This window comes from Sardina pilchardus, chromosome 8 (genome assembly GCF_963854185.1).
Source record: "Sardina pilchardus chromosome 8, fSarPil1.1, whole genome shotgun sequence".
Taxonomy (NCBI): domain Eukaryota; kingdom Metazoa; phylum Chordata; class Actinopteri; order Clupeiformes; family Clupeidae; genus Sardina; species Sardina pilchardus.
The window spans coordinates 13,034,400-13,061,151 of record NC_085001.1 but is presented as its reverse complement, the minus strand read 5'-3'; the positions used below and the strand labels follow the sequence as shown (position 1 = coordinate 13,061,151).

The 26,752-nt window shown below is 44.2% G+C and overlaps 3 protein-coding genes across 4 annotated transcripts in view; 2 read left to right on the top strand and 1 right to left on the bottom strand.

Moving 5' to 3' along the window:
• Positions 1–844: 844 nt before the first annotated feature.
• On the top strand, positions 845–18,404 carry LOC134089425 (unconventional myosin-Ih-like). Its single transcript, XM_062543868.1, has 32 exons — positions 845–902; positions 1,716–1,768; positions 5,443–5,583; positions 5,800–5,915; positions 6,658–6,856; positions 7,172–7,252; positions 7,378–7,557; positions 7,676–7,774; positions 8,445–8,558; positions 8,681–8,752; positions 9,335–9,454; positions 9,548–9,615; positions 9,758–9,863; positions 10,178–10,258; positions 10,846–10,937; positions 11,404–11,498; positions 11,838–11,884; positions 12,460–12,540; positions 12,838–12,943; positions 13,338–13,455; positions 13,844–13,957; positions 14,211–14,287; positions 14,377–14,445; positions 14,553–14,637; positions 15,187–15,349; positions 15,730–15,813; positions 16,110–16,203; positions 16,488–16,543; positions 17,193–17,328; positions 17,649–17,719; positions 18,071–18,168; positions 18,266–18,404. Exons 1-32 carry the CDS (start codon positions 845–847, stop codon positions 18,402–18,404), a joined length of 3,213 nt encoding a protein of 1,070 aa, XP_062399852.1.
• A 619-nt stretch (positions 18,405–19,023) lies between these two features.
• On the bottom strand, positions 19,024–24,424 carry kctd10 (potassium channel tetramerization domain containing 10). 2 transcript variants are annotated; one of them, XM_062542759.1, is made up of 7 exons: positions 24,333–24,424; positions 23,403–23,616; positions 22,715–22,884; positions 22,454–22,540; positions 22,102–22,154; positions 21,717–21,912; positions 19,024–21,383 (listed from the first exon to the last, which is right to left on the bottom strand). In XM_062542759.1, exons 1-7 carry the CDS (start codon positions 24,333–24,335, stop codon positions 21,165–21,167), a joined length of 942 nt encoding a protein of 313 aa, XP_062398743.1. In that variant the 5' UTR covers positions 24,336–24,424; the 3' UTR covers positions 19,024–21,164. The 2 variants fall into 2 exon arrangements, with proteins under 2 accessions (XP_062398743.1, XP_062398744.1); XM_062542760.1 differs by lacking the exon at positions 24,333–24,424 and adding an exon at positions 24,068–24,092.
• Positions 24,425–25,769: 1,345 nt separating this feature from the next.
• Positions 25,770–26,752, top strand: part of sh2b3 (SH2B adaptor protein 3) — a 38,611-nt gene continuing 37,628 nt past the window's right edge. The window contains exon 1 of the mRNA XM_062542758.1: positions 25,770–25,960. The gene's annotated coding sequence lies outside the window, so the exon portion shown is untranslated. The remainder of the gene's footprint in view (positions 25,961–26,752) is intronic.

Here is a 26,752-nt window from a genome sequence, read left to right as displayed (position 1 = left end):
TTTGTTGAGTATACAGCAAAATTATTTGTAAAGCTCATACAGACAACCCACTCTATTCTGTCTGTCTGGATTAGCATACTGTATATTAATACAGTATATTATAGACATTGTAGAAAATAATAAGAAATACATTTCAGTTTGAATGCAAAGGAAGCTGAGAAATGTATAGCTTCTTGGCAATGATTCCACAGTTTTTTTTTTTCCGTTGTGCTAATTGTGTATGATCGCATGACAGGGAGTGCTTGAAACCACATATGTCAGTTTTGTTTGTTTCCCTTGGCGCACTGACTCAGAATGCCTGCATGGTGGATCCCTACGCTGTGAGGATCACTTACTGCCTGAGCGCACCCGGTCAGCTGGACAAAGCATCAAGCGGAGAATGTCTAAAAAGGGCTGATGCCAGCCTGGCATCAAGTGACCAGGCGGCCCCAAACAAAATCACACACCATGGTGCCTGGCATACTGTCATCGCGCGAACATCGCGAATCGCTGAGCAGCTCGTGATTAGTCTGTAATGTAATTGTCTAATCAAAGATCAGCAAGAGGAGGAGGAGGAGGTTGGCACAGTGAGTTGGTCCGGTGGCCACTGTTACAAGGGTGGTGTGTGTGTGTGTGTGTGTTTGTGTGTGAGCGAGATTAGTGTTGGTGTGTGTAGGGGGACAGAGAGATTGATAGACGGGTCGAAGTGGATTCTGTTTCTATATCTTTGTGTTACACCCAGTGGCAATAGTAGGCGCCCAGCCTTGGTAAGTCCTGAATAAGATCTTTCCACGCAACCCCCCCTCCCCCCTGCTCTGACCACCCCATGAATCATTGAGTACCTGGCTCGCAAGCACCGGCGAGCATGCACTACTCCGCCGGAGAGCAGGACCACAGGTGGACTGCACAGGTGCGCCGCGCAGGTGAACTGACCTGTCACTTCTTATGGTGGTGTAGGGGGAGCTGGCCAGAGCGGACAGGACACACTGCGGTCACACTCGGGGGGTTTGAACCGGCTGTTAAACCTCACAGGACCCCAGGTGTACACACCCGACCATCTGGAGAGATTTCAGCGATGTGACCGAGTAGACCACCTGTCTGAGAAAAGCTACTGCCGTGGGATTCTTTCTTTCCATTTGCCTCAGATTCTTACTGAAGGATCAGCAAAGATGCAGGTATGGCACTGGCACGATTGCAAAACAAATGCAACTTGCAATCTATGCTCCTTTCCATGACTTTGGTATAGTCTCTGTGTTGTTAGTCTTGAGACAGCAACTTATGGACCTTTTCTGAAGGATGTAATGAGGTTTGAGAAAAAAGGCAGTTCACACATCAATAGCTTTCTTATTTCACCATTGTGTTTTGGTTATTTTGGGCAATCAACTGAACAGCGATTGCCCTGAGATGTCTGGTCCAAACAGCGTGGGCTTACTTGACTTGTGTGCTTTCACTTTTATCTGCTCCATTATACTGTAGTCGATGATCAAGAGTTAACTCTTTTTAGCTTGGGCGCTGCTTCATATCGCTGCTTCACACCTGGTGTTGATGTTCAGGTGTGTTTACTCTAATGTCCAGGGCCAGGCAGGTGTACGGTAAAGACCCGGTGAAGAGTGTGTCGCTCACTTTGCATGGCGGTGTCCTTGTGACCCATTTCTCTCTCGTTCCTGTTCCCGTGCTGTGCATGTGTGCGTGTGCGGTGCGTGTGTGTCCCCATGGCCCATTTGTCTTATGAGCAGGTGTAAGTGGATCCTGCCGTCTGCGTGGAGAGATAGCCCCTCGGGCCACCGTGGTAAAGAGACAGACTCACTTCTCCCAGATGAGACAGATAGGCTTTCCCCCCCCTCTCTGCTGTAGACTGTTGCCCTGGCTTAGGCTCCATTGCATCTTGTATCGCTTCTCTCTTTCTCTCTCTCTCTCTCTCTCTTTCTCTGAGTGTTTTTCTTTGTCTCTCTTTATCTCCCTCGCGCTATCTCCCTCTCTTATCCCCCTGCTCCCTCTTTCTCTCTCTTCTCTCTCTCTCTCTCTCTCTCTCTCTCTCTCTCTCTCTCTCTCTCTCTCTCTCTCTCTCTTACACACACACACACACTCTATCTGTGTCTGACTTATTTCTTTCTCAGATGAGGTCATCCCTCCCTAGCCCAGGTGACACCCTAGCCTGCTCTGAAGGACCATCTCTTAATTAAAAAACAATAAGGTGCAACACTGAGAAGGTGTGCTAATTTACTTGGTTTGACCAGGGGGTGGGGGTGATTGGGTTCGCTGCAAAACCCTTCTTTCCACATTAAGTGTGTCTCTGCTGTGTCACACCAGGCAAATATGTGACATGGTAACACAGAAGATGAGCATATGAAATATTATATAGAATTATATTATGTATACGTAAGTTAGCTGACTCACACCAGGTAAATATGGGACATGGTAACACAGTAGAATAGATGACCATATAAAATAGTATATATACTGTGTGTATATATATATATATATATATATATATATTGTATTATATTATATAGAAGTTAGAAGTAAGCTGACCCTCTCTGGGCAAACGGCACGAGACATGATATGCAGACACTTTGCTCAAATAAAGTTTTTAGTGTGCTAAAACGTGCAATACTTTTTTTTATACGTTGATCTGCTGTAAAAAAAAGTGAAATGATAATCCCAAGACAATAAATCCTCTGTCATGCGCCAAAGTGAAATACCCAAAGACACGCATCAAAGACTCCTCACCCTGCTGCCGGCGGCGTGGATTGAAACACTCTATGACGGATCGTGTAATTCGGAGGGCAGTGTGTGTGTGTGTGTGTGTGAGCGGGCGAAAGGGGGTGATGAAAGTTCCGCGGCGCTCTCGTGTGACCGGCCCAGTACACACACTCGCTCCCTCGCTCGCTTTGAACACTTCTGGGGAAGGGCCACAATGGGCCCGGCCTGCCTTCATGATGTCTGCGCTGAATCTTCAGTTGTGCACACTGTGAGCCCGGACCCTCCCCTGTCAATGTCTACATTGTTCCAGACAGCGCTGTGAATGAGGCCTGTTCCCATCCATGGAGGAGCAAGAGCTTGTAGGTGGGCGGAGGGGAGGGGAGGGGAGGGGTGGGGTGCGGTGGGGTGGGGTGGGGTTGGGGTTGTGGTGGGCTGTGGTGTGGTGTGTGTGTGTGTGTTGGGGGGAGGTTTGCTTTTTTTTTTTTAAGAAGCCCCTTGCCACCATCACATACTGAGATTGGTTCTGACATCTCAAATGGGGCACTCTCAATGATATTGTTCACCTGCCTCTGTGGGTTAAAGTGCAGGGGGGAGACAGAGGGACGTGGGACGGGCGGGAGGGAGGGAGGAGAGGGGGGGAGAGGAGGAGGGGAGAGGAGAGAGGATCAGTGGAGGGGTTTGCTGTTGTGGGCTGATGGAGGCATTATGTAAGATAGAAGGGATGAGATTTTCAGTAGCTGACAGGTGTAAGAAAGTCTCTCTCTCTTCTTTCCCTATCTCTGTCTGTCTCTCTCTCTCTCTGTCTCTTTTTCTCTCTCGTCTGTTTGCTGTCCTCTGCCTCCCAACTCTGAGCTGAGCTGCATGGGGAGAGCGTGTAAGAAAGCCCAGATCACAGCCCGACACTGGCGAAGAACAAGTCTCTATTGTCTGGCCACAGGGCACACTAAATGAGTGTCACTGTGAGCAGTGGGGCATGGACCGTTACAGCACTATTTAGTCTGCGCTGTTGTCTCAAGAAGGCCCCAGATCTTCTCAGATGAGACAAATGCACCCCTCCTCCCTCTTCTCCCTCCCCAATCCTTTGCCCCCCTCCCCTCCACACTCACCCCCAACCCTCCTCCAATCCAACCATGGTCACCACCCCCCCTTCAACCCAAATAGGCCAAATCTCCTCTATTGTGTTTAGACCGGCCAGTGTGAAATTCACTGTGACGTTAAATGTTTTGCAATGAATAATTACTGAAAGCATATGCAGAGAGAATATATGTAATGGAATGTAGACTGCATTTTAAAAGCACCCCTTTTTGTTCCCTTTCTTTGGAATTTACAGGACAAAAAAAAGAAAAAGTTTTTTTGTAGGGGGTAACGAGGGTTATGGAGGGAAGAGGAGGGGAGGAGGTGGAGGTGGAGAACTTTGGAGCTTGAGTCAATTAGATTCAATGGATTATCTCTGGAGTTTTTTTTTACATTTCAAGTTCATAATAAATTAGTTTCTGCCCTTCAAAGAAACACAAAGAAGATACAAATTCAAGAACTGGAAAAAAAAAAGACATTCACACGACCAGATTGAACCAGTTTTGCCAAAATATTTCACAGTCCGCTGTACTTGAAATGTACAACAGTTTTTTTGTGTGTCGATACATCAAGCCCCGCTCACATGGCTCTCAGTGGCTCCATAAAGCAGAAACATCGATGAATGGTTTGTTCCCACCAGAACCCTCTCTGTACCATCGTTAGAGAAACCTTTTCTCTGCAGAAAGGATACACACAACAATAGACAACAAGAACCAGTGGAACACCCAAACAACAGTGATACAAAGACAGCAGCACCCACATGTTTAAAACATTTGCGACTTCTAAAGAAGACTCTCTTATAACTGTAATTCAAATGATGCTTGAAACTTGCTTGACTCTCTAAACAACACTTTAAGAGCTGAAATAAAGAATTACAAGCAGCTTGCACAACTCTTGCCGACTGTGGCTTGTCTCCATGAAGCTGCACGACAGCTTCCTGTGTTTAACGTGCAGTGAGTAGAATGATATTTGATATGCTTTCGAGGGCATATCGCCAGTAACAAGTGGCTATTCTTTAAACAAGCTCTTACAAGTCAGTGAGTGTCAATCAAAAACTTGAGGAGGGCTTGCCCATTTAAGATGATATCTCCTTACACAGGACTGGCATGCACAGAGTAAGCCTGAAGGATAATCCAGCACTTATGTTCACCCGCAAAAGGAGATTATGCTGTTGATTTAGCTGATCTTTGCTTAAGTCGGCAAACTACTTGAGAGAACATCGGTACATATATTAGAATTGAAATTGCATTCTGGAATATCTATTTGCGATTTTATTTGATATTTATTTGTGATGTGTACCGTATATGAGATGAGATTGAATAGAAATGTGCTATAACTCATTTCTGGGAATTCTGGTGGCAGGTATGAACCACATTTGCATCACATAAAAAAGCAGGCTGATTTTATCGAATGGACTGAAAAACAGAACGTAGTTCAACTGACTTTCCAACTCCCACTTTGTAAAATATCGCCATAACAGGACAGATGTGTTCTATACTTCAGAAGCCTCTGGCGTGCAGTGTCGGGCAAAATAGGATGAAAGCATAAGAAATCCTTGCCCAGTTCCCTTTCACTGCAAATTATGGAGATTGATTTTTTTATTATTATTATCATTATTATTATTGTTGATTAACCAAAATTATTTTTAATCTAAAATCATTTATTCTTTCCTATGATTGACATCAGAACCGAAAGTTGGATCTGGAAGGGGCTTTGATAGCTCGAGACCGGGTTGGCATCCAGGACTTTGTGCTGTTGGATGCTTACACCAGCGAGACAGCTTTCCTGGACAACCTGAAGAAAAGATTCTCTGAAGACCTCATTTATGTGAGTCCTAGTTCATGGCCTCATGGCTTATAAACAACATCAGTTCTTACCAAGGAACTGGAACATATTTCATGAATTATACTATACCAATGGTCTATATCAACAAAAGCACAATATTCTATGCTGGCCTCAGAAATTGCCATATGCCATCAGAAAAAAAAGCCATTCATGTGAACTGGGCCAAATGTTTTGGACTGAATCATCCTTTCCTCGCAGACATACATAGGAACCCTGTTGGTATCAGTGAATCCCTATAAGGAGCTGGACATGTACAACAAGAAGCAGATGGAGATCTACATGGGGGTCAACTTCTTTGAGTTACCCCCTCACATGTTAGTATCCGTTTTTACTTGTTTAGTGTGTCATGTATACGTTCATCTGCACACATCTTATAGTAATATGAATTACATTTCTGTTATATCTGTTACTATTATATGTGTAAAAATAGAAAAAAGGGGACATAAAAATTGGGGATGTTGTAAGTAAAAAAAAATATGATCAAGAAAATCAAAATGTGGTGTCAAAATTGAATTGGATGATAATTCTGTAGGGTGAAAAACCAAGCTAAATATGTATGTTTATGTCAGGGGTTGAAGCTGATGTCCGGAGCAGGATGGAATATTCTCCACATTAATTCCTGTTTGTGACAATAGCAAACCAGTAAAATGAAACACTGAGAGAGAAAAGAACCAGAGGCCAGGCCGCTGTCCACGAAACAAAGAAATAAAGGCGGCTCTATTTTCAAAGGTGTAATTTAGGAGTAATTATAATCTCATCGGATTATGGAAAGAGTTATCTGACAATGTTCCACAGAAGAGTTCAGTTTCAACGTCAGTTCTTAGGCCGTGACAATCAACCGGGCACTGCAGAATAGAACTGAAATTAACATGACAAATGTGTGTGTGTGTGTGTGTGTGTGTGTGTGTGTGTGTGTGTGTGTGTGTGTTGCTTTTGTGTTTAGGCATTTATTTGCATGCACATGTGTGAAATTGTGTAATTTTCTGCCTGTCCGTTTCATCTGTTCTACCGCATTCCTAACTTCCATTAAAAAACCTTTTGCTCTGCGGTCCAAAGTTATGCGCTGGCGGACAATGCCTACCACACCATGCTCTCGGAGGCCAACAACCACTTCATCCTCATCTCGGGGGAGAGCGGCGCGGGCAAGACCGAGGCCTCCAAGAAGATCTTGCAGTACTACGCGGTCAGCTGCCCCAGCTCGGCCATCCTGGACACAGTGAGGGACAGGATGCTCATGTCCAACCCCGTGCTAGAGGTCTGTAGGCCTGTTGTAAAGAAGAGATGACAGGCACATGACTGCCACATTCATATGCATGTAGAGAAATACTCTCTCTCTCTCTCTCTCTCTCCCTCGCTCTATCTCCCTCCCCCTCTCTCTCTCTCTTTCACATACACACACACACACACACACTCACACACACACAGAATCTCTCTCTTTATTACACACAGTTGCAAACAAAGGCATAGTGTATGCGTTCCTATCACCTGTTTATAGATAGAGACTTCTCAGTGGCATCTTCTGGTCTACTTACCAAATGTTTTAGTCTGAACTCTCATTTCACCATCACAGGCTTTTGGAAATGCCAAAACACTGAAGAACGACAACTCCAGCCGCTTCGGGAAGTACATGGATATCCAGTTTGACGCTCAGGTAGGGCAGGTTAAAAGCCGTATTAGGAAGATTTGTTGAGGATTTGTAGCTGCTGCTCCTCTGGTTCATGTCTAATTTCTGGATCTAATTTGACTGTGGGATGATGGGCCTCTTCTCACGTATAGGGTGATGCAGTTGGAGGTCACATACTCAGCTACCTCCTGGAGAAGTCCAGGGTGGTCCATCAGAACCACGGCGAGAGAAACTTCCACGTTTTCTACCAGCTGATCGAGGGGGGTGAGGAAGACCTGCTGCGTCAGCTGGGGTTGGAGAAAAGCGTCCAACACTACAAGTACCTGGCGCAGGTGTGAGGATGTGCTGTACATTTCCATAAATTGTGTTATACTGTGTTGGAAACCTGAAGTGAAAATGTCCCTTAAATGAAAATGTCCATAAATGAACGTGACTGGCTTTGGTTCGTAGGGGGAGTGCTCCACCGTGAGCTCCATCAATGACAAGAATGACTGGAAGACGATGAGAAACGCCCTCTCTGTTGTTGACTTTGATAAGGGTGACATTGAAGTAAGGATACATACAATCCTACATTTCTATTTCCTATTTCTAAATTAGTGGCATCAAATTCAAAGTGACAAAGTCACATATATTTTCCAAAATAACAGTAGAATGTTTTTACTTCAACAACTGATATGTGTTATATTTTAGGGCTCATAGGGTCTATATTATTTGTAAATCATTGCATGTTTTCATTGACATTTTACACAACATCCCAACGTTTTTGCAATTGGGTTTAGTAAAATATTTCTCATGGCATATGGTCCTTCTGTAAATGCATTTACATGTATTCATTTAGTAGACACCTTTCATTCAAAGTGACTCACATACAGTATGTCACTCCTATCGCTAGGGGCTACATTGTCCCCAGAGCAACTTGGTGTTAAGTGCCTTCCTCAAGGCCTCAACAGTGGAAGCCAGGAATTGAACCCACAATTTTACCAGGCTGCTAGCCCAGCTCCACCCACATACAAGAGCACTGCGCTACATATGCATGCACGTTGTGTGTTCTGCAACTATTCTATAACTGGTGTGTGTCTACTGTAGATCATTATTACTGTCCTGGTAGGGTCCATTGTAACTGGAAACTAGAATGGCAGGAGCCATCATAAACCATAGACTTTGTGTGAATGCCCCCTCATGAAATTGCCCTCACATATCTCCTGTCCATCTCTCTCAGCATCTATTTGGCATCATTGCCAGTGTTCTTCATCTGGGCAACGTCCACTTTGAAAGAGACAGCAAAGGTTCTGCCACCTTACTCGGGCATGCAGAGTTACGCTGGGTGTCAAAGGTGATTATTGTTTCTACTCTATGAGTTTATTATGTCATTTTTTAAAGTTGTTTTTCTGGTGTAAATAAGTTGACGCTGTTTTTTTCCCCCCTCCCCATACCACTCCACACCACTCCCTACAGCTGCTTAGTGTTAATGTTCAGGTGCTACAGGAGGCATTAACTTTCAGGAAGATTGAAGCCAAAAGGGATGAGGTAAGTCTTTCCTGAGTGACATGCCACTGCCCTCCTGTACTTTCCATCATGCGAGTCACATACATCACATTAGGGTGACCAGACGGTGCCGGTTTCAGGGGACAGTCCCTGTTTTTGGTTGCCTGTCCCCGGGAAAATACAGAAAAGCTTTAAAGATAGAGTTTGAAGATAATGTATTTCAATCAGATTGATTGATAGTCAAACTGAAAATGTTTTTTTCCATATTTTTGGGATTATGTCCTCGGTTTTGGTCTCGGTCACCTTACATCACATTATGCAAGAAGGTCAGAATTCCGGGCTTTGGAATAGCTCCTATGCAGGCCATTCGGGATACGTTTTCAGGCTTTAAGTGCTCTACTCACCCAATCAACAGCCAGTATAGTGGCAGAGATGCCCTATAGTGGGGAAGTGGGTCTGGTATAGCTTGACTGTTCCTGGATAGTAGATATCATCTGAGCCAGGATCTGTGTATGTGTGTCCAGGTGCATTCTGCCATCTGGTCAGCAGTGTTAAGTTTAAATTTCTGAAATGTGGTTACTATCTGTCTGATCATCTGTTGTGTCCTTCAATGCCAATCTGCAGGTGTTGAGTCCTTTCACGGTTGACCATGCCATCTATGCCAGGGATGCCCTGGCCAAGGCCATTTATGGACGGACGTTCAACTGGTTGGTAAATCGCATCAACCATTCTCTGGAGAATCAGGTTTGGAGGCCTTGCCTGTCGTTCAATCTAGTTTGACATGGCATACTATGCCAATGCTTTGTTAAATGTTAATTTGCTATATCCCATCACCAGGATTCCAGTAGAAAGACAGTGATTGGGCTGCTAGACATCTATGGATTTGAAGTATTCCATGTAAACAGGTATGCATTATCCACTTTGCATGGTTCTTCTGAATATTAGGTATAACTATAGATTTTGATAAAACAAATAAATAATGTATTGAAATATTGAACATTTATTGTGTGTGTGTGTGTGTGTGTGTGTGTGTGTGTGTGTGTCTAGTTTTGAGCAGTTCTGTATAAACTACTGCAATGAGAAGCTCCAGCAGCTGTTTATCCAGCTGACTCTGAAGGCAGAGCAGGAGGAGTATGAGGCGGAGGGCATCGAGGTAAAGAGCCTTCTGCACATACTGTACTGTACGCCTGGGCACTGCCCACTGACTGGGACTGCCACATGTGCTTTGAGGGTGACCTCCCACAGTTCCATATATAGAACAGCTGGGACAAAATGGATACCTGTAGCTATTCTTCTATAACTATAACTGTCACCGGCAGATATGAACAAATTATGATCACAAACATTGACTCAACTTTCATAATATTAAAAGTATTTCCAGAATATTAGATATGTATTAACAACATATTCATCATAATATCAGTTCAGTGGAACAGCTTGTTTTCTTTCTTGTCTCATCCTCTGCAGTGGGAGCCAGTGCAGTTCTTCAATAATAAAATCATCTGTGATCTGGTGGAGGAGAAGCACAGAGGCATCATCGCCGTGCTGGTGAGATCCTCACAAATCATGTTCGGGGTTACTGTAAACTCCAGTGAAACGTAAAAGAAGTGTGTCACATTAAATATGCAGTCTGTGATTCGGTTTCAGGAGAGGTTGATATATGAGCTCAATAGCCAATCAAATTACACCCATCGCCTCTGTGCTCCTGAACTACCGTGCTGATTGGCAGGGATTGGATGTAGCTTGGTCCAAGCTATTGTGCTTGTTTCATATTTACAGAGCCAGGACAGTGTACAATCATCTGGGGGTTTTGACAGCTAAAGGATCCCAGAGAAGAAATGCCCTGAATTTGGCAATAAACAAAACACTGTGTATATGGGATTAGAATCATACACTAAACCTTCAAGCAATTACAGCCACACTACTCTTAGGGGCACATTCACCCCCAATCACCTGGGCAATTAGCACACCTATGGGATTCCCCCGGTGACATGGAAATGTTAACAACTGGACCAGTGAATGGGGCTGAATGGAAACAGGAACAATTGAACGCTGCTTGTTCTCAATGGAGGTTCCCCACCTCATGATTAATGGACATCTGGCTAATGCCCCTTTATCCCCTCGGTCCCTCCCAGGATGAGGAGTGCCTCAGGCCAGGGGACGCCACAGACCTCACCTTCCTGGAGAAGCTGGAGGAGAAGATGGGCCACCACCCGCACTTTGTCACGTGAGTCTTGCTCTCTGATAGGCTGGGTGAACCCTACCTGAACTTCCGGCGAATTTGGATTTCGTCTGGCAGCTCAGGCTGGAAACCTGCACATCTATCTCCTCTGTTCCCTGCCAGAACCAATGGCTCCAATCAGAAACTAGCTTATCCAAAAGACGCACCGGATCGTTGGTCTGATTGGTTGAAGGACTATCCAAGCGCACGGAGTCATTTGAACTATGCCCATTGATCACGCCTCTTGTGCAGTAGAAACAAAGGGCAGCCTCCCCATACTACTGTAATGTTCAATCTTAAAAGATTGAGCTTAGTATGGTGATAGACTACCTCTCTGACCAAATGAAGCTCACTCTCAAACACACTTCTCGCCAGTTCATGTCTTCATTTTTTTTGGTTCCCAATGATTTGCCATCCAAACATGCAGTGCTTGACCATGGTGTCAGGTTGTTGTTCTTCTTACCTCCCATAGGCACATGTTGGCAGACAAGAGCACGCGGAGATCTCTGGAACGGGGCGATTTCCGTCTCCTACACTACGCTGGGGAGGTCACCTACTGCGTCGTGGGTAAGTAAGATCTCTATCTCTCTCTCCTCTCCACCTACCTTAGGGGGACCAGACGTCCCCGGTTTCAGGGGACAGTCCCCGTTTTTGGTTGCCTATCCCCGGGAAAATACAGAAAAACTACCCATGTCCCCGTTTTTTGAAGATAAAACTAGTATATTTCAATCAGATTGATAGTCAAACTGAAAATGTCCACATTTTTGACATTATGTGCCCGGTTTTGGTCTGGGACATCTGGTCACCTTAACCTACCTGTTGAGTTGAATTGGCTCTCTGAAGGAGAGCGATGTTCCGAATAGGGCGGTTCTCACCTTGAGCCCTGTGTTTTCTGGTTTATTCCAGGCTTCATAGACAAAAACAACGACCTTTTGTACAGGAACATTAAGGAGGTACGTATGTGCATGATTATTGGCTCTGATGGAAGGGCTTAAGGGGGAAGTGTGCTGGGTGAAAGGAAGATGACTTGTTTCAAAGGCTTCCTTAATTATTAACCCTTGAGGCGAATTAGTGTGAATAATACAACAGGCTATTGCGGTAAACTGGACAGTCAGGTCTTTAGTATCCGGTTTGTGAGGGTGTGTGCACGTGTGTGTGTGTGCTGTGTGCTGTGTCCTGTGTGTGTGTGTGTGTGTGTGTGTCTCTGTGTGTGTGTGTGTGTGTGTCTCTCTCTCTGTGTGTGTGTGTGTGTGTGTGTGTGTGTGTGTAATGTGCTCTATACCGTTATTTCCCAACTATTAGCCGCGACTTATACATTGATTTTGCTAAATTTCTTCAGCTATGAGGATTAGACAGTTAATATGGTATTAGTAAGGTTTTCAATGTCCACAAAAGTATTGTTTCTTTTAACTTGCATAAAACACAGTCTTGCGGCTTATACACAATGCAGCTTATGGGAAATTACTGTGAGTGTGTGTGCAAATCGGTGCAAATGTGTCTGTCTGTGTGTGCCCTTGTGCCCTTGCAGGTGATGCATCACTCTAAGAACTCCATAGTCAGGCAGTGTTTTCCATCTACAGAGACCGAGAGTCGGAGACGACCAGAGACGGTGAGTGCAATCAAAGCACGCACATCCAATTCAAAAATGGGAGCAGGACTATAAGCAAAGTGATAAGTAAAGAGACAAGTTCGCTGCAACCACAAATTTGGCTCCCAATTATTTATTTCATAACCGTGACGTTTCGGTCCAGAGACGGTGAGTGTCTCCACGAACAAACACACTTGCGTTCCCCCCCCGGCCGTGTGCCCCTATGCGCCCTATACAGACCAATAGAAGGTACTGTAATGCCATTAGGGTTTTTTTTTACTCTCTCTCTCTCTCTCTCTTTGTTTTGTTTGTCAAAAGGTTGCAACTCAATTCAGGAACAGTCTGCAGAAACTGACAGAGATTCTAATGTCCAAAGAGGCTTGGTATGTGCGCTGCCTCAAGTCAAATGACTCCAAGAAGCCAGGTGATCATCCTCTCCTCTCCTCTTTTTGCTCCTTTCCCTCCCTCCTCTCCTCCTCTCCTCAGCACCTCTCTCACCTGAGCTGAACTCTTTCCATGCTGGAATTAGCCGTGGCCAAAAATAGCAGCAAGGGCTTTAATGTCTTTAAGCAAACAGATGAATCATGATACCCCTACTTTAGTGTTATTAGTATCAATTTCAACCAGCACAAGAATGGACAAATAGTTGACCATTGCTGACTGTAAAGACTTAACGCCTGTATTATCCACTATTATACTGACGTAAACATTGAATCTTCAGGCTAAAAGAAAATACTGTTTCAGAATCTAATTTCAGTCTACCAAATGATGTCCTAAGAAAAGTGTGTGTCATGTGAGCTTGTACTGTCGACTTCCAGGACACTTTGACGATGTGTTGGTGAGACATCAGGTGAAGTACCTGGGACTGATGGAGCACCTCAGGGTCAGACGGGCTGGGTTTGCGTACAGGCGCAGATATGACGTGTTCTTACAGAGGTAATAACCCTGCCAAGGCTCAAACAGCTCAATATGGCTGGAGATATATGAGATGCTTCTGTGAGGGTGAAAGACACTGGGTGCCTCATTTGTCTTTTTATCTATCCTCCCTTCCTTCCTCGGTCCTCATTCCCACTGATCTCCATAAAGAATGATGGGGCGGCAACAATGGGATAGTCTATCCAGTGTTCTTTATAGATCAGTGGGAACGAGCCGGAGGACCGAGGAAGGAAGGAAGGGAGGATAGATAAAAAGACGAATGAAAAGACGAATGATACTGAAACTGAAAGAACTTCACATTCTCACACTTATACTGATCAGTGTTCAGAAACTGATTCTGAACGGATGGCGTTGTGGTAAACTGAGGGCCATGTGGATCCATCCCCAGGTACAAGCCCCTGTGTCCGGCCACGTGGCCCCACTGGCGGGGACTGGCTGCGGACGGCGTGGAGAAACTGGTCAAGCATCTGGGGTACAAACCTGATGAGTATAAAATGGGCAGGTGAGCTGTTCTCGGTCAGAGCTTCTAGAGGTGCGTGGTAAAATACATATTCTCATGAACGCACGCCGAACGCACGCACGCACGCACGCACGCACGCACGCACGCACGCACGCACGCACGCACGCACGCACGCACGCACACACACACACACACAAAAGAAGGCGCTTGCATTAAACATGTTTATCTTGGCAGATTCTGAAGCACGTGTTTTAGTCTACCATTTTCCTAATCTATAATTTTCATCTCTTTACAGAACAAAGATATTCATTCGCCATCCTAGAACGCTATTTGCCACAGAGGATGCCTATGAGATCTGTAAACATGATCTAGGTCAGTATTGCACATAACAGTAGATTTAGAGATTGTCTGTCAATTGTGCAAGAAGAATGCCCATTTAATATAATTTGTCGACATTCCAGCAACTAAAATCCAGGCGAAATATAAAGGCTACAGGACGAAAGGGGAGTTCAAGAAACAGAAAGAGGCCGGTAGGGTTCATTTCAAATCTGAACGCTTTATCGCTTTACTCTACTTTTCCACTTTACTTTGAAGCTGTTGTTGGGCCATGCAACTCATTCAGTGGTGTCCGTTTCAGCCACAAAGATTGAGACGTGCTGGCGAGGAGCTCAGGCCAGGAAGGAGAGGGAGAAGAGAGCCTGGGCCGTCAAAGTCATCAAGAAGTATGAACCCCTCAGTAAATCAGCTCCATAGCATATGTACAGTAGTCCTCTCTCACTCACTTTGCTGGTGTGTTCAGGTGGCACTTTACACATTATGGTGATTATGTGTACCGTACAATACTTTGTTGTGTATTAGCCACATTGTGTATAAGCCACAGGACAGTGTTTTGTGTAAGTTAAAAGAAACAAAACCATATTAATACCATATTAACTGCCCCTATGTATCAATCTCAATATATTTTGCAAAATCAATGTATAAGCCGCGGCTAATAGTTAGGAAATTACATTACGTGTGAATATGTGTGTTTGAGATTAGGGGAATAAAACGGATTCAATATATTATGAACATTTTGATCATTGATACAGAGGCACCAAGTGTCACAATATTTAAATATTTCCCACTCCTAATGTTAATGTGTAGTAACAGCATTATTAGCATATCCAGTAGTACCCATCTACTTCTCTACTTTAATTTCTAAATTCATAACCCAAAGAATCAGAGGGGGAGTCACATCAACATGCTAAATCTGTTTCTCTAATATTTTTCAGGTTTATTAAAGGTTATATGACTAGAGGCCAGGCAAAGACAACAGATAACTCCGAGTACCTGGCCTTCGTGAGGCAGAACTACCTGAATCGACTGAAACAGAACCTCCCCAAAACCGTCCTGGACAAGACAACTTGGCAAACTCCACCACCGGTCCTCACAGAGGTAAGCACATACTTGCATGTAGCGATGTAAGCCAAGTGGGTACCTTTGCTATTTAGGGAAATATTGCTCAATGGTGTTTTTTGCCCCCAACGGCACCTTCCAGGCAGCACAGCCTAAAAGGCACTACCTTTACCCTATTCTTAACCCTAACCCCCTCATCCTTCATCCTACCCCTAAACTGAGTGGACTAGTGCCTTGAAGGCAGCGCTGCCTGGAAGGCACCACTGAGGGCAAATAATGCCAAAGACCGGAAAGCTCATATTACACACTGGTTAAAAACCACACACACACACACACACACACACGCAAATGTGTGAGAGAACTGCCCAAGAGCACAGTCTAAATCTGGTCTTAATAAGCCCTTCTCTTCCTAACCTCAGACTTCAGAGTTACTGCGGACGTTGCACTACCGCCTCATGGTCAGGAAGTATGTACGAGGCATCACGCCACAGAGAAAAGCACAGGTACAGAATCCCAATCAATCAGAATGAGTATTGTGATCTTTCCATTTATTCCCATCATGAGCACTTTTATCAAATATACAGGCTTTTGTTGACCATGGGAAGAACTGAAAAGCAAAGTGCTTAAATCTGTATCACTCACCATCAGTGACCCCATCAACTACACAACATCAGAACTTCAGAAAGGCAGACAGACTTGAGTGGATGAATGACATAGACATACTCACTCACTGTGTTTTGCAAAAAATCATGATGTGCAGTGTTTAATATTTGCGCCTACATACCTTCTGTCCTCACAGATAACACTGAAGTCAATCACCAGTGCCATGTTCAAGGGCAAGAAAGACTCCTACCCACAGAGTGTTGCCCATCCTTTTGTGGAAACGAGGATCAGTCAGTACAATATTAAACTACAGTAATTGTTCTGTGTATTAGCTGGCATTGTGTATAAGCCGCAGGACTGTGTTTTATGCAAGTTAAAAGAAACAAAACCATATTAATACCATATTGACTGCCCCCATGTATTAACCTCATAGCTGAGGAAATTTTGCAAAGCAGTGTATGAGCTGCGACTAACAGTTGGGAAATGATGGTATACATTTACATGATTCAAATGGCCCTTGAGTAGTTCAGCCTTGACTGTGCTGTGACGGGGCTCCATGTTGTTTGACATGCAGGTGAAGATGACATCAACATCAGGGTCTTGCAGATGGTGCGCCATGAGCGCATAAAGGTAAGCATCTGATTTTTTTTATCCGTCAAACAGATACACAAACAGGGAACTGGAAATCAAGACAGTGCACTGTACCATGGGCTGTCATTCACCCCTGATATCTGAATGAGGCAACTCAGTCATATAATACGGGTCATGCTGTGATGTGATAACCATGCTTTGTAATGACCATCTTTTTTTCACAACAAGATGCCTTAAACTGGTAGGGTATGGGATTCTCTTTTTTGGCCATTTTTGCAAAATCACTTGAAATCCTATTCCTAACCCACTTACAGCCACTGAGTTGGAAGCACTGAAATGGAAATTAAAGACGTCAATCATCTGTGGAAGGGGCAGGGCTAGAAAAACTCCAGCCAATTATATCCATGACCCTCTAGCATCATTTCACAGCTCCCCGTCAATATTCCTCCTCTGTTCTTCGAATAGGTGGAGCTAGGGCTTGGAGGAAAAAGGGTAGGACTATTTGAGTTGTGTATTTTCGAGATCTGCCGGCCGTTTGCGAATCCCATACCCCACCTTTAAATATGTTGATAGTTGTGTTATATTTGTAAATTTGGATGTACGTAAATGTCATGGCATGCCTTTTTCATAACATCTGCTCTTCATCTACAACTTGCCTTCCAACCTCTTTGATGTTTTGTTCCTCCAGTACAGTGTTCCAGTAGTGAAGTATGATCGCAAAGGCTTCAAGCCCAGACAGCGACAGCTTATTTTCACCCAGGCTGCAGCCTACGTGGCAGACGAGACCAAGGTTAAGCAGAGAGTGGCATATGCGTCCTTAAAAGGTGATTTGTCAGAATACTCTTTTTCTGTGGCTTTCAGTGTCTAGGAGAGCTAGATTGGCCCTCTTTAATTAGCCTTACGTCCTCATACTCAATTCTAGTCAGATGTAGGTGGGGCTAGTTTGGCTGGCATACAGGCTACTCTTTAATGTCAAAGTGAAAGAAAGCCAAACTAAACTTGATCAAGAGTCCATTTATAAAAACAGTAAAAGTGGACATATCCAAGGGGGGTGAAAACTTCTTATAGGTACTGTACTTCTGAAAAAATACAGATTAATTTTCGTGCTGGTAATGGAAACCATTCCTCTCCATTTTATGACCAGGTATTTCGGTCAGTAATTTGAGTGACGGCATCATGATCTTCCATGTCACTTGTGAGGACCCCAAACAGAAGGTGAGTTTTTAACGAAATCTCATGGGACTCTGACCATCTCTATGGGCCCCTCTCATTTGTCTTTTCATCTAGCCTCCCTTCCTTCCTTCCTCGGTCCTCCAGGCTCGTTCCCACTGATCTTTAAAGAACACTGGATAGACTATCCCATTGTTGCCGCCCCAGCATTCTTTATCGAGATCAGTGGGAACGAGGACCGAGGAAGGAAGGGAGGATAGATAAAAAGACGAATGAGAAGGGCTCTATGTCTTCCCCAAGAGGCTCTAGCTCCAGATGGTAATTAAGGCTCTTTATGAGGGTGTGACTGACCTTGTGGGCTGAGTGTCCTACCATTACCGCTTCCTTTTCTTACAGGGAGACCTAATTATGCAGTGCGATCACCTATTTGAGGTACTGACCAAACTGAGTGTGATCGCAAACAAGCAAGATGCCATCAAAGTCCAGCAGGGAAGGTGAGTGAATGCTCATGATCTGTGCATCTGATTCCCAGAACGTACTCTAGTCCCACGCTAACCGAATTACCTCGATGATTTGGTCGTCTCCTTGTAGCATCAAGTTTGACCTCCAAGCAGGTAAAGAGGGGTTTGTAGACTTCAGCACTGGCCCAGAACCTATGTGCTACAAGGCTAAAAATGGACACCTAATGGTGGTAAGTAACATTGTTTCCATAAAAATATATATATATTAATAAAAGATAATGGCACAGGAAAGAGAGTTGTATCAGTTGTATAAGAGACAATACAGTTGTTTGTTACCCTGACATATGACATCAATAATTGTGATGCAATGACATGTTGACTTAGATTTCATCTAGATCACAATTTAACCTTAGAGGTTTCACATGACATCCAAAACATCTGACAAGAGTTTTCAAACTAGGCCAAACTCATGTACTGAAGACTAGTCTGTTCAGTCACAATTCACTGTACTTTCTTTTCAACATTAGGTGTCCACCCACACCAAGTCACGATGACACTGTGCTTTCTTTTCAACATTAGGTGTCCACCCGCACCAAGTCACGATGACCCAAGAATGCTCAGGAGATTCAGAAGACATCCTCTGTGAAATCACAAGTCCATTTCCTTTGTTTCTAATACTCCAAGCCTCCAATAGACCCAGGGAACAACTACAACGTCTATCACTGGATATTTGTGCTGTACCAATGTATCAACTTCTTCCCTTTTTATATTGTTTCAGAGCTAAATGCACAGGTCCTGATATGCTGAAAATGTAATTATTGTAACAGGGACATATGTACAATATAATGTTTTTTTATACTAAACAGACAAATGCTGCATACAACAATAAAAGGAATATGACAATCTTTATTGGGGACATTGGGTATAAATATATGCAAAACATTTTTATTGTTCACATATTCTGTACAAACACTTCTGGTCTACAAAGAACAAGCGTTTTCAACCAAAAGACAATGTAATTTTCAAATGTGAGGACATACTTCTTAACGAGAACTAAAACCACTCCTCATGTGTCTGTCAATATTCAGCAGTGGTTCACTGGGCGCTCACCCTTACTGCTAGTGACGTCTCTAGTTACAGTTCGGCCTCAAGATCCATTACTCCGTCATCCCCAGATCAAACTGACACCTCATACCCCTCCACACACACACACACACATACATACACCTCCCTCCCCATCCATGTCTCAGGTTCTAACCTCTACACGATCGCTTACCAATCTGACTTCAGGGGAGATGAGGTTAAATGTTATTAATTAAACAAAATGTAGAACATGATCTGGTTTTAACTACATGGCCGTCCTCCGGCCACATCTGTCAGCCCCACATAGATTATTATAGTGGGGGTTCAAAATAATGTGCTACAACTGTTAGGCCGTCTGACTGCAGTTAGAGGATGGAGAGCAGTTACAGCCTGGGCTGCCTCTTCTGCAGGACACTGTCGCCCTCTAGAGGCCAAACCACCACTAGCTGCCTGAGGACACAGCACATCCAAGTTGGAATATCTTCAATTGAAATCATTTTTCAGACTTTGATATGTCCATAGCCTCTCACTCTTCATAATTTGGATGTGTTTTAGATAAGCGTGACATGCGTAATTAATTGAATGACTCTGGTTGTTCTACAAGGTTTGACCAAGACCACAGCGTGTACAAACCAGACCTTCTTCAATAATACTTGTTTTTCAGATCATCCTTTAAAAAGGTTGCACATAAAACAAAACAAAAAAAGAAGACATATTTTCTCCCTCCAAAGGTAAAACTAGTTGTACTCCACCCCACTGCATACAAGAGAAATGGTGAGAAACATCTCACCTACGCCAACAGGATACCTGCAGCATACTACAGCACTTCTCACACAAATACATTCGAAACCACAAAACCGTTGGAACATACTGTACTCGCACACACAAGAATACAACAAGCACCGTTAGGTCACTCAGACAAAAATAAAAAGCATAAAAGTCAACACAAAAACATGCAAAAGTGATCATATTGAAATCTCGCTGAAAGCACAGTGGCACTGAGGCACACCTAAATATCAGACCGAAGACAACAGCGCAGACTCTAGCCACTCTACACACAGGAGCAGATGGAATAGTCAGGCCATTGAGCCGCTCACACACTTGATACAGTCACTCCACAGCCTGCGTCTATTCATTATTAAGCGCTACAGTACAAAGAGTGAAAGTAACTCGGTTTAGCTCATGTTTTTCCGTCCCGAAACCAATGGAATTTGTTGTTGAACATTCGCCTGTAAAGTTGGACCCCTATCGCACTTAGACCCCATGCAAACAAGATGCCTCACCGTTACGCTATTGAGACTGGTTGTAAACAATGTGTTATTGAGGCTAGCTTTGAATCCATCTAGTAAAATGTCAGGTTAACCCAGATTGCACGATGCTCTCCCTACCACAGACAGCACATCAGACTGCTCCATCCTATCAGTCTAATGACTAATGCACAGTCACTGCACACTGGAAGGCAGCTTTTTGTTCTTCTAAAAACATTTTCAAGATAAAGCAAAATGTCCTTGCGTGGGGCCTATGTATTCGCTAACAAAATGTCACTGTTCATAACAAAAGACAAAAACAAAACAAAAACAGACGTACAGTAAAGCTGCGATCTCTCCTCAGTGCCTTCGGCCTAGACGCTTCCCCATCTGTTAAACGACCTGCAGCTACCTCAGGTTTGACTGCAGGACAGAAGGCAATTGCAAACCTGCCTGTGTGTGTGTGTGTGTGTGTGTGTGTGTGTGTGTGTGTGTGTGTGTGTGTGTGTGTGTGTGTGTGAAAACAAGAGAGAGGCAGGACAAGGAAGGGGTGGGGGTGGATGGGGGGGGGCAGAGGAGCTGGTGGTTCTAAGGCACAGGCGCAGAGGAAGTGAGAGAAAGAGAGAGAGGGTGTGTAGACGGAATCACGGTGACCTCGGGTCACCGACGGAGGAGAGGAGAGAAAGAGAAAGAGAGAGGTCACTGGTGGTGGTGCGTGCGGTCGTCGGGCCGTTTGATGTGGATGCGCCGCACCCTCTCGATGCGCTCGCGCTCCTCGTCCTCGTCCAGGTGGTGGGAGCGGCCGGCGGCGCCCCCCGTGGCCTCCAGCAGGGCGTTGTCCGGCCCGCGGCCGTCCTGCGACTCGTACAGGAGGATGTTGAGCGTCTCCTCGTAGATGCGCGCCTCTGGGAACTCCACCTACACGCACACACACACACACGCACACACACACACACAGGACAGGAAACATACACAGAGCAAGAGGGGAAAAAGGTCAAGATAGCAGCTTGAGATCAGATGTTTCATGCTCTCTGAGAGCACTTATTTATTGGTGGATTTAGGAGATGTCAGTTTTATTGCTCGCACAAGAGCACAGTGAATTTGTCATCACTCAGCGGTCTCTGCAGCATGCACGCGCACACACACACACACACACTGACAGACCTCACAGGGTGTTACAAACACAGAATGCAGAAACGCACACTGACGGAAATAATTCTGACCACAGGAAACGGTTTGTGCTAATGTTACCTTGGTCTGTTTCTTCTCCGTGGCGTAGACGATGGAGGTGCAGCACACCTCTGCGATTTTGCGGCCCTGCCCGTAGAACGACCAACAGCAGATCTCGTCGCCGATCACGTCTTTGATGAACAGGACACGTCCGTTGAATCTCAGAGAGAGCTTATCAAACAGCTCAATGTTCTTCAGCATGTTGTCGTCAGAATTGCTGTGAAGGTGACAGGAGCAGTCATTCAAAAATCAATTTGGCCTTTTCTCCACAGATGTAAAACATGCCAACAAAACAACTGGGCATGGCAGTTGGCAGTATGCAAAAGCAATTCCTCACTAACTGCTCCGCAGATACTTTGAGCCTCTAATTAAAATGTACTTGTAGTTGTAAAATAATTATTATTACCTGGTATAGGAGTATTTGTTGTTGCTCCTGTTGTATAACAGCTTCACAGTCGGCTGTGAACAAACAATTGCAATGAGCACAACAACTGAATGGAGAATTGAGGGTTGAAAACTGGTCAGAACTGTATGTAATGTGGATGAGTGAGTGCACTTCAGCAGGCACAGTACCATCACACAAGTGTGAAAATATGGAATGTAAGTCTTAAAGAATGTCTGCATTCATCCAGAATTTGTCAAAACTCCCTTGATGAAGGGCTAATGGTTTCATAAACAGTTTCCCAAGGAAATAACGGGAGGTGTGAGAAACAGATTCTATCGTAGGTCAAATTTCAACCATGGCATTCTCCACCTACCTTATTTGAGGTGGCAATGAGTCTCTGTTCCTCCTTAGACGACGTGACCAGGGGGACTTTGCAGAAAGGTTCATATGCCTCTTTGTTCTAGAAGAAGGGATTGTGTGTTATTTCAACAAATAACATCATGAAAGATGACACATAGCATCACATTGCCTAAACTGTTTCACTGCAAAGAGTGAATCTTAAATTCCCTTGCTGGTCATGTGTTTGACTTGATTGCTTGATCATGCAAGTCTGATGGAACTCGCTGCAACATACCTGCAAAGCAGCCTGGCATTCGTCCACCAGCCCCTGCACCAGGTAGTACTTGGCCTCGGCCAGGAGCTCCTCCACCTCCCGTCGGTTGTCTGGCAAAGGCACCACGCCATCCCTCAGGTAGTTCAAGATGGTCCCAAAGTGCTTCCCGCACCGGTCAATGAGAATCCAGCCTAGAGGGTAGTAAGGAACCACGCAAGGGAGGGGTTTCTCGTGAAGATTGGGGTCTCACTTATGGTAGACTGCAACAATGTACTGATGCACTATTTCCAACACTGCCTGCACAACAGCGGCAGGAGCAGGGAGGGGTTAGGTTAGGTGCCTTGCTCAAGGGCACTTCAGTACGTGGAATGGTCGGGGATTGAATCGGCAACCCTCCGGCACAAGCTCAAAGCCCTAACCAGTAGGCCACCACGGCTGCCGCCATATAAGATATAATCCCAAGAAGACCAGGCTGTATGATGCTTCACAAAGAGGTGTTTTTTGACATAAATCAAGAATCATGCTTCATGTTTCATGAGGTCCCCCCCCCCATAAGCAGAATTGTTGACATTTCTGAACATATCTCAAAATTAAGATGTGTACAGTAACAAGCTCCCTCTGCTCCTGATGGCCTCTATATGGACAGTTTCCAGGTGTGTATGTACATGTGCATGTGTGAGTGTAGGCATGCCATGCAAACAGACCTCACCTTCACTGTCCGTCAGGACCTCCATCCTCCCACTGAACATGGCCTTCAGCATGGTGTCCTGCTTAGTAAGGGTCTGCATGGTGGTGTAATATAGCGCTCCCCCCACGTTCAGCTTGACGTATTTGGAGCTGGGACTCGAGCCTTTGAACGAGGTGGTTCGTGTTGTAGCCGCCGGCACCGCGGAGCTGACCACGCTCTCTCCCGACATCTCTTCCTATGATTAGAATGAACATAATAAAACAGATCAAGATAATCTCAGTCCCTGCTTCTAGACCTTGATTCCACCATAACGGTTTGCTGACATATCAGCGGTATTTCCATGAAACAAATTACGTCTTGTTTATTTCACATATCCATATCATCACAACAACTCCATCAACCCTATTAAAATGGAGTAACGCAAACCAAATTAATTAAGGAAAAGGAATGGGACCGCTTGGTGTCACCAGCTCCATGGTTTTATGCAGTCAGCTGGTAGTAGGCCTAACTGTTAGCTAGCTAATAAATAACTTGACGGGGTAACGTTGATCACCGTTATTTACTGATTTATTGATACCACAATCAAGTGCACTTGATGGTTGGGCTGATGGTTAAAGACGTAGAACATGACAGTCGATGAAACCGAACAGTTGCGATGGTTAGCAACGTCTAGCTCCTTAACTTACTGCAACATAAGAAAGTTAACCTGCTATCATACCTAGCTAGCTAACATTCAAGATACGCACTTCGATGGAAAGCTAGGATAGCTAGCATTGCTCACTGAAACGACTAGCAGCTATCAAGGTCCACTATTCAAGAAGGAAGTTACAAACATCTGCTTTTTACATAGTATGGCGTGCCCTTAGAAGTAGCATACTAAAGCGCGGTGCTGTTAAGCTATATCGCGGCATATAAATATAACTTTAAAACACACAAAATTAGGGAACTTACCATAGAACCCCACACTTCCGAACCTTAGAATCAGACAAAACACACTTCCGGTTTTAGGTGGCGTCCTTTTTCACTGGCGTTACATTCCTATCTCAGCGTCGTTCTTTACTTCGTAAAAGTTCTTGAAAGTGCATCGATCGCAGCATGTAGACAATTTATTTAACCGTCTCTGTGTAACCAGATGTAACATTCATCTGTTATGGTCGACTCTAATCTTTAAAATACATTTTGACAGCACTTTTCTCAACGAGATGAGACAAGCATTTGAACTCCTCGTTTTTAGTGGGCCTATTGTGGTTCTAATTAAAGAAGGATTAAGTTAGTATCATATGAGGACATTGCGCAGGCAAAGCTGTGCATTTTGGTTTCAGAGTGTTGCACACAGTTGGTGTAGGCCTAGTTCACTATGGAAATGAATCTAAAAAAGCAACTGTCAATTCTGTGACAGCAGTAGCCTAAATTATGTGAGATTATTTTTTTTCCATTTCATGTATCAGTGGGTGGTTTTGACATGTAACTTGATCAAGTTTTAAATTGAAGCTGCATAGGCTGGAGTGTGCAGTTTTCAGCTTTTACGTTTTGGTTGTTGTTGCATGAGCAAAAGCAGACACACTTTAAAGTGTAAAACAAATGCCTTTGCACAGGGATTAGTGTTGTTTATGGTCCCCACAGTTTTTCTTTATTTCAGTTTCCTCAGCAGTGCAACTACCTAGTCTGTCTTCCATCTTGTAAGGCTACTCCTTAATCATTTTATTTTTTCAGTGTTGTTTAACACACATCACACAATAGATGTAGGCTACTTCAAACGTGGCTTTCAGTGCAATCAGTGACCTGTCCCTTATGTGATGTTTAACCACATCTTCACACAGTATTGCAGATCAGTAAATCAAAACAAGTTTAGCATTTGTTTTACCTCTTTGCTATATCTCTAGTAATGCATTATTGGCCTATCCATCCACGAGACCTGAGTAACATTAAACAACATTTGTGTATTGTGATATATCACAAAAGTACAGTTCCTCCAGACAATGAAATATAATCCACTGACATCTTATCTTTGATTTTGATTAATGAAATCTGTTCATTCTGTTCAGTTGTAGACCCAGTGATAAAACATTTCTCTGTAGTTCCCAGTGTCTGGTTTCTAGAAACTTTATGGTGTAGACAGCATGCAGATTAAACTGTCAGAAACGTCAAACGTTTCTATCCCCCCCCCCCCCATGCTGTGTAGCCTATACTGTCAGAGAACACAAGTAAGGCCTACAGGTGCTTTTGACTACCAAACTTTCCAGTTTTCTTCAGTTTCGGACAAGGGAGGAGGGACATAACTTTTTAGTTGTAAATGTATGTGGCTTGATGTTACAAAGCAAGCTTCACGTCACAGTAAATGCTTTAATGAGTGATTTATTTTTCTTCTTAAGTGACGTTTCGGTGAATGATTCGCGATGAGGTCTGAAGCATCTGAAACGGAACATCCGACTTCGCGGGGGAGTGGGGCTTTTATTTTGAAATTACCTAATGCCTTCATGCAGTACCTCATCAGTCTTCAAGCGCTGTTCGCAGTTCAGCCTGGTGTTGTTGCACATTTTCAACATGAGAGAGAAATTAACGGGCATCTGGGCTTGCAGGTAACTTGATCATTACACCTCACCACGTGCGCGTGGAAACCTTAGGGTTTACATGTGCCAAAAATAATTGAAGAGTGATTTTCAGCTACACATTTGTAGCTCTAAAAAGTACAGTTGCCTTTGCCAGATAACGGCGAACTTGCGTGTGTTTGCGTTGTAAGGACGCTCGGGGTCCTGAGGTTTTTCTGAGGCTTTGACTTGAAATACCATCGCTTTGAGCGTGTATGAGTGGAAGAGATGACGATCGTGATGTTGACCACTGAAATTTAGCTGAAGTCTGAAGAAGAACATTGATTACGCACGAGTTTTATCAACTAAAATAACCAATGGGGTATGCACGAAAACTCGAAGAAATAGCCGTGCGACTGAAAAGTTTAAATGGCTGTCAAGTTCGCTAACTTATAGCTAAAGTGAACGGTTAGCTTACTTATCACGCCTGATTTAGTTTAAGTAAGTTAATCGCCTGTTAAGTGTAAGGAGCTGAACACACTAATGTGAAAGTTATATCGCCACAGAGCTTTTAATAAAGTACACTGGGAGCATCCTTGGCTTGTGAATTGCACTTAAACAGTTAACATTGCTTGGTTCTGACACTAACGTGTACTTACTGGCAACAAAGTCCTCGACGATAATGTACAGCTTAGTTGGTTAGCTGGCTTGGTGTTGAATTATCGTGTGCTCCTTTCATAGTTTGATCCATCCGTCTTGGAAATGTAGCGTTGCTTGCGGCAGCCTACAACGTTACAAGTAACTTAATGCAAATAACTAAAACCAATTTGCCCCTTAGGGCAC

Bases quoted from the DNA above. Each gene is read 5' to 3' on its own strand.
- LOC134089425 (XM_062543868.1), top strand. From the start codon at position 845: ATGCACTACTCCGCCGGAGAGCAGGACCACAGGTGGACTGCACAGGTG. The intron at 5,916-6,657 runs GTTAGTATCCGT...TGCGGTCCAAAG, and splicing joins TTTGAGTTACCCCCTCACAT to TTATGCGCTGGCGGACAATG. The intron at 7,253-7,377 runs GTAGGGCAGGTT...TCTCACGTATAG, and splicing joins ATATCCAGTTTGACGCTCAG to GGTGATGCAGTTGGAGGTCA.
- kctd10 (XM_062542759.1), bottom strand. The intron at 21,913-22,101 runs GTAATAATAATT...TCACCTTCACAG, and splicing joins AACAAATACTCCTATACCAG to CAATTCTGACGACAACATGC. The intron at 21,384-21,716 runs GTAACATTAGCA...GTGTGCGTGTAG, and splicing joins CGGAGAAGAAACAGACCAAG to GTGGAGTTCCCAGAGGCGCG.